The 13,044-nt window shown below is 44.3% G+C and overlaps 1 protein-coding gene across 3 annotated transcripts in view; it reads right to left on the minus strand.

Annotated features, from left to right (window-relative positions):
- The window catches only part of SLC46A3 (solute carrier family 46 member 3), a 49,557-nt gene that overhangs the window by 7,965 nt on the left and 28,548 nt on the right, over positions 1-13,044 (minus strand). For 2 of the 3 annotated variants that reach the window (XM_049867783.1, XM_049867784.1), the window contains exons 3-5: positions 6,766-7,636; positions 4,834-4,917; positions 1,330-1,486 (exon numbers count right to left, since the gene is read on the minus strand). In XM_049867783.1, coding sequence (XP_049723740.1) covers positions 1,330-1,486; positions 4,834-4,917; positions 6,766-7,636 — 1,112 coding nt within the window. Of the gene's footprint in view, positions 1-1,329; positions 1,487-4,833; positions 4,918-6,765; positions 7,776-13,044 lie in introns of all 3 variants that reach the window. The other variant, XM_049867785.1, reaches the window with a different exon arrangement.

Here is a 13,044-nt window from a genome sequence, read left to right on the forward strand (position 1 = left end):
TTACTCATAGCCACACCCCACACTGCTCACATAGGTCACCCATGGTCCTGGCATCGTCTTCTCCCTTACTCACAGCCACACCCCACACTGCTCACATAGGTCACCCACGGTCCTGGCACCGTCTTCTCCCTTACTCACAGCCACACCCCACATTGCTCACATAGGTCACCCATGGTCCTGGCACCGTCTTCTCCCTTACTCACAGCCACACCCCACACTGCTCACATAGGTCACCCATGGTCCTGGCATCGTCTTCTCCCTTACTCACAGCCACACCCCACACTGCTCACATAGGTCACCCACGGTCCTGGCACCCTCTTCTCCCTTACTCACAGCCACACCCCACACTGCTCAGGGGGACGGCGAGAATTCCTGACTGCTTGTTGACCATTTTTCTACTGATTTCCACCACTGTGGCGCTCAACATGGACAAGCCCAGGAGAGACGGGGCAGTGAGCTTTTAGCTCCATGCTTCGGCACCACAGTCTGTGTCAAGTATACTTGCTCGGGTGCTTGGACGACCACTTATCTAGCTGACTAATGCTGTTTGACAACTGACAGGTAAAAGGATAAATTACTGCTTTTATGTTCATGTCTCTGGTCCAGCTCTTTATTATACACACTTGTTGTTTTGTGTTGTCAGGTCCCCTCTGACTCGTAGGCAACCCCCAGTATTACAGAGCAGAACTGCCTCACAGGGTCTTCTTGGTTTTAATCTTCATGGGATCAGATCATGAGGTCTTTTCCTGAGGAGCTTCTGGGTGGGTCCGAACTGCCAACCTTTCAGTTAGCATCTGAGTGTTTAACCCACCCAAACCACTATCCGTGAATAAAATTTGCTGCTTTGTATTTATTTGAATATTTACATTTAAAAAGGGGAGTTATTAAATAAGCCAGCTCTCTGGAAAAAGAACTCAGGTATCCTAATATTCCAGGCATTCTAGCTGCTCTTTTCATTTACTCAAGAAACCACACTAAAGTACATCTCATCACCGTGACCATCAGGGGATATGACACGACAGGAAATCAGAGTTTGAATATATACATCTCTATTCTTCTGTGCTAATTTGATCACTTTTTCATATTTAAAAGGACAGGGGCAACTTCTTGGGGTCTCTATCTAGCCCAATTTCTGGCCCATTTCTGGTCAGCTTGGTCTGTTCTTAAGTCTCCAAAATTCTTGACAGATGTCTTCATGTCTCAAAAGTTCTTGAGAAAAGTACATTCTGAGGCAAAACTTCAATAAACCTATGTGCTTTTCCTGGCAGTGTTAGGGAGTTCATGTAATCCAGCTACCCTTTGATAAAATGATTAAAAATAAGTACATACCATAGACTGATGGCTGGAATCAGTAGCAGAGCTGCAGAGAGAAGGAAAGTGAAGCCAGGATACCAAGCAACAGTGGCTGCATAAATGCCATTAAAAGCAGAAACTGCAAGGACTCCACCCAGTGTTTCTAAGACAGCAATGCACGCAAACAGGGTACCTGTTGGGGGCAGGGGGTGGAAGGAGAACAAGGAAAGGCTGATTACCAAACAACAAACAAAACCTTAACGGAGAAATGGTTATGCATTGAAGACAGCAAATCTGGGGGCGCTTCTGGGTGACTGAAAGTTATTCCCTCAAAATCTCTGAGACAGAGGGCGGTAACCCATTTTGCAGATGAAGGAACTGAGGTAAAGAGTTCTCCTTGAACCGTGAAAACATGCTGAGTGAAATGTCAGACACAAAAGGATGAACACTGTATGACCCCACTTACATGAAATAGAATATGCAAATGCACAGAGACAATATTGATTAGTGATTACCAGGGGCTGGGGGAGGGAGACTGGGAGCTATTCCTTAAGGGGTACTGAGTTTTTGCTTAAAAGAAAAAAAAAAAAAACCAAACCCACTGCCGTCGAGTTGATTCCGACTCATAGCGACCCTATAGGACAGAGCAGAACTGCCCATAGTTTCCAAGGAGCACCTGGCAGATTCAAACTGCCGACCTTTTGGTTAGCAGCCGTAGCACTTAATCACCACGCCACTCTGCTTAGGGGAACGAAAAAGGTTTGGAAATGGATAGTGGTGGTGGCTGTAAACATGGTGAATTAATGAATGTCACTAAATTGTATACTTAAAAATGGTAAAAAATGAAGCTTAAACCAAAATATCCCCCTGAAGTCTTCTTAAAATCAAACAGTAGTTTAGCTTAACTAGTTAAGAATGTCTGCCTTGAGCACTGTGCTCTTTTAAGATCCATCTATATGGGATTGGAGCCCTGGTGGTGCACTGGTTAAGAGCTACGGCTGCTAACCGAAAGGTTGGCGGTTTGAATCCACTAGCAGCTTCTTGTAAACCCTACAGCGCAGTTTTACGTCCTAAAGGGCCACTATGAGTCGGAATTGACTCAGTGGCAACGGGTTTTTTAATATGGGATTGAACTGACAACAGCAACTCGAAAGATTAGAAGGAGCCTTAGGAAGCAGTGGGTTTATGTTAATGGAGGAGGAAGAACTCAGAAAAGGAGGGTGAGAATGGCTGCACAACTCAAAGAATGTCATCAATGTCACTGAACTGTACATGTAGAAACTGCTGAACTGTGCGTGTTCTGCTGCGTATCTTCTCAACAACAAAAATACAAAAAATTTAAAAAAGAATGGAAAAATGGTCACAATGGCAAATGTGTCACATATATTGTCACAATAAAAAAAATCACATTAAAAAAAAAAGTGTTTGAACTCAATGTGGGTGCATTTGAAAACACAAAATAGCTTGGTTCCAATGACCATAACGGTAAAACCCTGAAGAGGCAATGGCGAGTAGCGATGTCTCTACAAACCGGCCAGGGCCTCAGCCACAGCCACAACTGACCGTGCCCTTCAAGATGCTGTCTCCCACCTTCCACCCCCGGCTAATCTGTGAGACCCTGCAAGGGCAGACTGGGCCCTGGCAAGCACGGGTCTCAGGTCGGGCTTGCGGGACAGCTACGGGGAGAGAGGTGAGTTCTTTATCACACAGGCTGCAATGCGAATTCCATCCCTCCCTCTCAACCGATAAAAACATTCAGTCACCGGAAGATTCCACTCTGGGTCATTAAATAACTACCCTCTGCTCTAGTGAAGGTTTATGCTACAGTTTGATGATCAGCGATTGATTAAAACATATTTTTCTGTTTCACCCTCTTGTAACTGCCTCTGCTCCAAGGTAGTTTGCAAAATCAAAAAGAAGGGGGATTCTGCTGCCACTCACGACTGCTACACAGTAAGTCTGGCAAACGGCGGGCCATTAAGCATTGTCCAAGACCATGATATGACTGCATGTCCAGTCCAAGCTCACAATCAGAGAGAAATAATCATTTTTCCACTGGTTTTGACTTGGTCTGCAGTTCATGTCCACGTTGACTAAGGGATCTATCTACTAAACTTGCAAAGTATAGGAGCATATAGGTATACTGTCTCCATGACTTATAGTAATATTTTAAGTCAGTTTAATCAGGAGGAAGTCCTCCTACTTGTCTAACTACATCATTACTTTATTTCTGGATCTCTTGCTAGAGCCACGAACAGTGCTATGGAGGACTGCACGGGACCTGGTCCTCTTATGCAACAGCTTTAATGGGAAGCAGGTCAGACAGTGCACCATCCGCTCTGATACCAACAATGTACGATTATGAAGTAGCTTCAGCTGCTTCCTGAACTTCTCCGAGCCAGTTACACTTGTTAATAGTTGCCAGAGATGAACACAATTAAACAATAAATGCAAAAGTTTGTTCTCTAAAATTTTTTTAATTCACTAGACCTCAAAAATAATCAAGTTTTTACTGTGTTGCAATTTCACAAGGAACACCTGGTGATGAGAAGATAAAAGTGTCAGAGGTACATACAGCACATTTCAAAATAATACCCAAATTCTGTTTTCTCACCTTTCTTAATAGAGCTAATGAAAGGTATCTTCTTTGAGAGCAATGAAACCTTGCAGCAACCTTCCTGTCCCTTTAAAGTACATAATATTTTCACGAAAGGGCTATTTTTTAATAAGAACAATGGCTGCCATGACTGAACATTTTGATCAAAGACTGTATAGATGAATCCTGACCAAAAGGGGGAGAGTGTAGAACAGAACTGCAAACTCTCCACGGAGGAGCATGAAAATCTCTTTGTCTTCTGTCCCCAGCCTGAAGCCCACTCTCATCCTGCTCAGAAAGGGTCTTTTACACATTGGTATAGGCACCCTGGTGTAGTGGTTTAGTGCTACGGCTGCTAACCAAGAGGTCGGCAGTTTGAATCCGCCAGGCGCTCCTTGGAAACTCTATCGGGCAGTTCTACTCTGTCCTATAGGGTCGCTATGAGTCAGAATCGACTCCACGGCAGTGGGTTTGGTTTTTTGGTTTACAGGCATCCAATTCGGCAAGTCCAAGCTCAAGCCAGACCCTACTAGAAAGTTGCTTTTTGGCCACCCCCTTTTTTTTTTTTGACCTAGAGGTAAGCACACTGGGAGAAAGGGCCTGAAGAAGGGGCTCTGCCAGGCATTCCATGGAAGTGAGCCTGGGCTGTTTCAGCTAGGAATTAGGGGGGGGGTTCCAGTAGCCAGAGTGTAGTCTCATAGAGAAGTGGGGGTTATGAGCTCCCAGGGGGGTATATCCCCTTGGCCCTGTAGTCTCCTCTCCTCCTGGGACAGGATGAGCCCTGTAAAGCCCTTCCCTAACATAGAACTACCACTTAATTCAAAAGGAGTTCCATTCAGAAAAAGGGGTGTAGAACATTCTCAAGAATCAAACATGGATCATACACAGGTTTGAGCTGGGACCGACTGTGGATTCATTTTATTCCTAAAGCGATCGAAACTCACCTTGTTCGGTGGAACAAACCACTTTGGACAACATGGACCGTAGAACAGAGAGCGGCATAATCGTAAAAATGAACAGCAGCCTGACTGTGAGAGAAATGATTGGAAATCATTCACTAAGTAAATAAGAAAACGAAAGGTCAACTTCAACTGTGAAACACTCTCTAAGTATCTTAATTCTACCAACATTGTAACTCAGTGCATCTAAAGACTGAATTAATTATTCACAGAATTCTATTTAACAAATTAAAATAGACTGTGGACAAGTCAGTTCAAGGTTAGTTTACTCTAGAATTAGTACTCAAGGGCTAAGAACAAGCGTTCTAAGTTTTAAGTCCAGATCTATATAATCTGCCAATCGGCACCGATCTGCCCATTTCCACTAACTACGGTAGTAACCTCTTGCTCAGCGACTTATGACTGTTAGTTTTTTTTTGTTTGATTGGTTTTTGTCTTTGCTTTTTTCAGACTTAGCATTCTAAGTGTTAGCATTCCTTTACTATATTGATTCATTTATTGATAAACCAATTCCACACCATCATGCTTGTTAATTTTTGTGGCTGAATAGCTTCATAAACACAAATTGCCCCCATCTAAAATTATGACCCTTAATAGTCAGTAAAGGAGCCCTGGTGGCACAGTGGTTAAGCACTCAGATGCTAACCAAAAGGCTGGCAGTTCGAACCCACCAGCCACTCCGCAGGTGAAAAGACCTGGTTATCTGCTCCCATAAAGATTACAGCCTAGAAACCCTATGGGGCAGTCCTACTCTGTCCTATAAGGTCGCTATGAGTTGAAACTGATTTGACAGCAACGGGTTTTTTGCGTTTTGGTGGGTGACGCAATGTTTAAGCACACGACTGCTAACTGAAATGCTGGTGGTTCAAACCCGCCCAGCTGTTCAGCAGGAAAAAGACCTGGTGATTTGCTTTCCTGAAGATGACAGCCTAGAAAACCCTATGGGGCAGCTCTGCTCTATCACACGGGGTAGCTAGGAATCAAAATCAACTCAGCGGCACCTAACGACAACAATAGTCAGTAGCATTTTTAGAATATTAACTTACTTGGCCCTTGGCAGCACTAAGGGAGACAGGGAGAAAACCTAGCATTTACTGACTCTAGACATTCTGCTAGGTGCTTTACAGTTGTCTCTTCTATTCATTATAACCCTGTACTATGCCCATTTTACAGATGGGAAAATCAAGGCTCAGTAACTTGCCCCAAGATCACCTATTTCTGTAGGTGGAAATTAAGCCCACCTCTGTTTGATCACACTGCTTTCCTGCAAGGGAGAAAGGGGTTACCACTGATTGGAGAAAAGACCAAGCTGGCCCTTCCCAAGGTCCTGCTTTACAGCTCAGATAACGCCTGCAGATGCAGCCTCTCACCCGAGCCTTCCGAAAAACACGCAAGTGGTAGGTGGTCAAGGAAGCAGGCCAATCTGCCAGCAAGTAATCCACCCCAAAGCCGATTCGTGAAACGACCAATTTGCTGAAAGATCAATTTGCAAAACCTTGTTTCAAAGCATCTTCTTCTTGAACATATTTAATAAATGTGAATTTCTTGTTATAGATCGTTTTGAGCATATTGAGTATAACCATTCTCAATGTACTCATTGAGGGTCTTCCCAGCAGCCGTTTAAGAACTGGTCAGGTCAGTGAAAGTCATGCTGAAGAACCGATTCGTGAGAAGAGCGCGTCTCAAAACACGTTTGGAAAACTCGGACTATCCAATAATTTTTTTTTATTTCTTTAGCAAATTGGCTGTCACCTTATTGGCTTCTGGCAAACTAGCTTTCAACAAATAACCTTTAACTGAACTAGAATGAGTTAAATAGAAAGCTTTATTATTCAACTTTCTCACCCAAAAGACTAAATTCATTTTATGCAACTATCAGTACATGGCGAGTTCTCAGCCTACACAGTTTTTACTCACCTAGAAACATCAGCAGGGTTGTTTTGGCAAAAGCTGTCATAACCATTCCACCCACAGTGGTAAAAAGTCCAATGAAGGCCATGTGGATATCTTCCATACAGTACGAGAAAATCCATATGCCTAGGAAACTGGTCAGAAAAGAGGCACTCCCCAAAGCTGCCCCGTAACCTATGAAAATTTCATTCCAGCAGAGCGGTGAATCCAATTCGTAAAGGACAAAAACTGGGGAGACGCCGATGACCACGAGAAAATAAGTGACCATCGTAAAAAGTAACAAACAGAGCAAAAACTTTCGCCTACCCGAAGTGTTTTTAAAGAGCATGTAAGTTCTGTAAAAGAGGTTTTTAAAGGCTTCGCTACATGACATGGAAGCATTCTGAGATGGAGTCTCTCTAATGGGCGTGCCGAGGAAAAATAAAATGTAGATCAAGTTAATACCATTAGCCAGAGCAAGAATTAGAAATGACCACACAAAACCTAGTTCTCGAATAAAATAGCCAGAAGACAGTCCTGACAGTCCAGTAGTAAGTCCAAGTAGGAAGTCCACGATAGCGATTCGAATTGTTTTCTGTTTTTTTTCTTTGCACTGATCCACTATGTAGGCAAAACAGGCTCCCCAGAATGTGGTATAATTGCCACAAAGGGCACAGATAAAGGTGGATGCAATCAAAAGCTGGAAAGGCAAGGCAAAATAGGCCAGCAAACAGAGCCAAACAGTGCTGGCAAGAGTACCCACAGACGACAAGACCAAAGGCAGTTTCCGTCCTTGGTGATCACTGTGAGACAGAAGTAGGAATGTGGCCACTACCCCAGGAATCAACCCACTTATGTCCACCTGCAGACTAAAAAGAGACGCTTTTTTCTGAACTTCCTGCAAAGAAAAAGAAGAAAATGTGTTTACAGACATCGAATACAATGTGTATAAAGACAGTTATCACGCATACTTTTCTTGGCCTCACCAGTAGGTGGTGGATGGGAATTCTGCATCTTGGGTCCGATACAGCTTACATCTTCATCCAGTTCACAAAGCAAATATCAAGAGATAAGTATCAGCTCTCAGTCATAATATTCAAGTACCAAGATGGAGGCTTTCATACACGAAAAGAAAAATTTGTGTGTTGGTATGTGTCTGTCTTTTCTCCTTTTGCCTGTCCTTTGGAGTATTGGTCTTATATAGAGGATTCGTGGGGTAAAATCCCCCAAAAGACCTCAAAGGTTTTGATACTGTCCCATAATGATTCTTCTTTCTTCTCTGAACAGCTGGCACTAAGAGATTATGACCACTGTTCTAAAGCAAGAGCAAGGCCCTTTACCATGACACATCTTCCGGCCTGCTCTCTAAGAAAATGAGTGAGACACATAAACTCCACGCTCGATAGAACTTCAGTCAGGAAAAGCTTGGCTGCCCTTTTTACACGTGTCTCCAAAAACAGACCAGTAAGAAACTTATTCCTTTGTTTACTAAACAAAAGAAAATGAAAAATAAAATAGACCCAAAGAGAAGCTTTCTATCGACTAAAGATGGTGGCACGGGATGAACTAAGGAGTCAGGCAGACTCCACTGCCCTGAAGACCAAGACAAAGACAAAACACACAGTGGTTGCCCTAGTTGATGGGAAGAATTTCGGGTGATTTTAAAACAAGTTTAATATAAAGAGGATGTACCATTTTTATCATGAGCTACTAAGCTCATTAAAGAAAAAGTGAGAGACGTATCCATGTAACATCTATCTGAGTTACCTAGTTCTGCTGTATGAACAGAAATGTATTTTCTCAGTTTAGGAGGCTAAAAGTCCAAATTCAGGGTGTTGGCTCTAGGGAGGGCTTCTTTGTCCACTCTGGGGGAAGGTCTTTGCCTCATCTTCCCTAGCATTCTTCTTGGCATTCCTTGGAGATCTCCATAGGGCATCTAGCTTTCCCTCATTCATGCCTGCTTGCTTCTGCATCTAATCTGCTCCTTTTCTATCTCAAAAGTGACTGGTTTAAGACACACTCAACACTGATCTGGTCTCTTTAACATAACAAAGAAAACTCTAATCCCAAATGGGATTACATCCACCAGTACAGGGGTTAGGATTTACAACACATATTTTTGGAGGTCACAATCCAATCCATTATGCACCCTAAACAACTGATGAACAATATCAAACACTGGATTAATGTTTTTTTAATAGTGAGCCTATTTTTATGTATTTATGCAGGAGCCCTGGTGGTGCAATGGTTAAGCACTGGGCTACTAACCAAAAAGTTGGCAGTTTGAACCCACCCAACGGGTCTGAGGGAGAAGGACCTGTCAATCTGCTTCCATAAGATTACAGCACAGGAAACCCAGTGGGGCAGATTTACTCTGTCCTAAAGGGTCACCGTGAGTCAGAATGGGCTTGAAGGCCCCTAACAACAACAACATACTCGTGTTAAGTCAAGCCACTCCATGTTGCCAGGTAATGTCCTAGCCACTCAGACTCAAAACTTGTCGTCTTTGCTTCTTGTCTTTCTGCACTTTTCTCCCCCACCACCAATATAATCTATCTTAGCCACTCAGTGCTTCTCATACCCTTCACTTTCTTTACAGCCCCACAGTCATCCCTCAAATGACCCTCATTAGTTTTCAACTCGACTACCCTGGCATCGAGCTGCTCTCTTTACTCAATTCAATATATGACTGCCAGTCCTCTCACTCTGCAAATCATGGACACTGACCCTGGGAACTCTTGCCAAGGCATGTCCTTCATTTGCTTAATAGCTTTCTGCATCTCCCCACTGTTGCTGTGTGCCCTCAAGTCGATTCTGACCACAGTGACCCTATAGGACAGGGTAGAACTGCCCCGTAGGGTTTCCAAGGCTGTAATCTTTATGAAAGCAGATCACCAAGTCTTTTCTCCCATGTAGCCACTGCTGGTGGGCTAGAACCGCCGACCTTTTGGTTAGCAGCGGAGCTCTTAACCACAGTGCCACTCCTCCCCACCCCAGTCCCCAGTCTTTATCTCTCCGTTGCTTCCCAATAAAGTTCGCATCCTTAGATTGGTATTGAAGGCCTTCAAGATGGGGCCCAACCTAACTTTTCAGTGCTATCCTCAATTTTTCCCAAACAGGAGTCCCTGGGTGGTACAAACACTCAACTTGCTTGGCTGCTAACTGAAAGGCTGTAGGTTCGAGTCTACTCAGAGGCACCTCGGAGGAAAGGCTTAGTGATCTAATCAGTATCGAGTTATTTACATATGCATAGGGTTGCTATGGAACCCTGGTTGTGCACTGGTTAAGACCAAAAGGTCAGCAGTTCGAATCCACCAGTCACTCCTTTGAAACTTTATGAGGCAGTTCTACTCTGTCCTATAGGGCTGCTATGAGTTGACTTGACGACAGTGGAACAAATGAGTACATACACACACAAATACCTATCTGTCCCAATAGACTGAAAAATAAGACTTTCATCCATATAGACGTTCATAATGTTAAACATAAGTAAGATAGCTCAGTTTGGACTCTTATATCCATGCCCTGAAATATATATCATTCTCCATTTCAATATGTGTGTGTTTGTCACATGGGAAGGAATGGTGAGATCAACGTCCTCACCTTATTTCAATCTTACAAGAACAGCATTCAGTTTTTTTACTACTAAGTATCATGTTAGCAGGAGCCCTGGTGGTGCGATGGTTAAGTGTTCAGCTGCTAACCAGAAGGTTGGTGGTTCAAACCTACCAGCTGCTCCATGGGATAAAGATGTGGCAGTGTGCTTCCGTAAAGACAGCCGTGGGAACCCTATGGGGCAGTTCTACTCTGTCCTATAGGATTGCTGTGAGTAGGAATCAACTTGACAGCTGTGGGTTTGGTTTGGGGGTTATCCTGGGATAAATAAATATGGTACTACAGTATAAAGTCCAACACACGATCATAGTATGCACTGTCTTCTTACATACAACTGTTCTTTTGTGTGTAAGAAAACACTGCATACTATGACTGTGTGGTAAGAAAAAAACATTTATTTATATAATTAGGGACTCACCTTGTACTGTATGACATCACACATTTTTCGGGCTACAACTCTTAAATTTCTTTGAGTGAGCATGTGGCCAGAGCCCACCCAGCAGAACTGGGTACTAGAGAAAGGTGCTCAGGGAACTACAGGAAGTGTTTACTCTTGACCTCTGAGGAAAGAGAATGTTCTCTGAGAAGCTGAGCAGAGACAGATCCAGAAAAAGGGCCAGAGGCAGTGCCTCCTGGGAAACACACATATCCCTCTGTCCTAAGGACCAAATGGTGGTGGGCCACCAGGCCCTGTCCCAGTTGCAGGTGACAGGATGGTTTCTGGTTCCCCAATCCGAGAAAGAGCACAGCACCTGTAGGTCTTGAGCAACAACTATCAGGGAAGTCATCTAGGGCAGTGTGTTCCCCTAAACATTAATCTTATCAAGAAAACAATAAATGAAAAACTAGTCAACCCATTTAAAAATTTTGTAAACGTCTTCAAAAGGGGACCATTGCTGAGGGCATTGGGGGCTTGAGCAGCTGGCCAGGCTGGAGTTCAGGGCAGCACCTGTCACCTGTATAGACGCAGAGGACTCGCTATCAATGGGCTGGATCACAGCTTGTCTCCCCTCACTCATCCAGGAGGACAAGAAATCAAGGCCAAACCCATTGCTGTTGAGTTGATACCAACTCATAGTGACCCTATAGGACAGAGTAGAACTGCTCCATAAGGTTTCCAAGGCTGTAATCCTCCCAGAAGCAGACTGACACACCTTTTTCCCTCGAGTGGCTGGTGGGTTTGAACCGCTGACCTTTCAGTTAGGAGCCTAGCGCTTAACCATTGCACCACCAATGCTCCTTAGGAGGACAAAAGCAGCAGACTTTTCTAGACACTGAAGTCCTCTCCTCCATCTTCCCTCCCTGTTCTAAGAGATCTGGCGAAGGAAAGCTCAGAATCAAATACAGACACGAGCCTGGAATCTTCTCACCCTGGGAATGACGTATAATAGGAAACATTCTTGAAGGAAGACAAAACAATGCTGTGAGTCCCTGGGCCCGTCTCGTTTACTCTCAGGCCCTAGTACCCCTAACTTCTTTCAGCCTATTTCCCATATGATCTCACTTTAGCCAGAACCTTGATGTCTTCATGGCAGCACAGAATCAGTTCCAAGGACATTTCTCCCACAGAAACAAGGAGATGAGTAAGAACAGGGGCTATGCTGAGCAGCCAGGACTCAACCAGCAAGTTCTTGCCTGGCACTAGGCTCACACTCAGGAATTTCTACAGCCTTCCCTCTAGGACCATTTTTTGCAATTTCCTCCCCACCTCAGGCTCGTCTTCCAATAAAGCCTGAACTCTCTTCCATGGTTAGGTACTGTCAAGTAGATTCTGACTCGTTAGCAACCCTATGTGATAGAGACTGCCCCGTCCTTTAACCACTGTGCCACCAGGGCTCCTTGGATGATGTTTAAACGAAACCAAACCCGCTGCTGTCGAGTCGATTCCAACTCATAGCAACTCTACAGGACAGAGCAGAACTGCCCCACGGGGTTTCCAAGGAGAGACTGGTAGATTCAAACTGCTGATCTTTTAGTTAGCAGCCAAGCTCTTAACCACTGGGCTACCAGGGCTTCTGGATGATGTTTAGAGCCTTCCAAATCTGGCCCTTCTTTTCATCCACCACTGTTGCTCCCAGAGCTCTTTCAAAAACATCCAGTATGCTTCTTAACCTCAGCACTTCCTTTCTTGCTTGTCCTGCCTGTCCACTCATCTTGTCTTTCCTTCTACGCTGAGTTCAAAGGTTCCATTTCCCTCGTCTTCCCCATTGCCCATCGCAGCTGTCAATGAGCCCTACCTTTTCAATGCCCAGGGGTCTACTGTCTGCTCCATTCAGCCAGCAGTCAGCTACCTTGTCAGGGTTTTCATCTTTATTTTTCATACATAGTTTCCATCATTTCCTAAGAGTGCAAGTTCCTCAAAGCAAATACAAAGTTCCTCTTTGTGGGAAACCCTGGTAGCATAGTGGTTAAGAGCTACGGCTGCTAACCAAAAGGTCAGCAGTTCAAATCCACCAGGTGCTCCTTGGAAACCATATGGGGCAGTTCTACTCTGTCCCGTAGGGTTGGTATGAGTCGGGATTGACTCAACGCCAATAGGCGGTTTGGTACTGATGGGATCCCTGGTGGTGTGCTGGTTAAGTGCTCGGCTGCTAACCAAAAGGTCAGTAGTTTGAACTCAGAAACTGCTTTGTGGCAGAAAGATGTGGCGGTCTGCTTCCATAAAAATTTCAGCTTCGGAAACCCTACGGG

This window comes from Elephas maximus, chromosome 23, assembly GCF_024166365.1.
Source record: "Elephas maximus indicus isolate mEleMax1 chromosome 23, mEleMax1 primary haplotype, whole genome shotgun sequence".
Taxonomy (NCBI): domain Eukaryota; kingdom Metazoa; phylum Chordata; class Mammalia; order Proboscidea; family Elephantidae; genus Elephas; species Elephas maximus.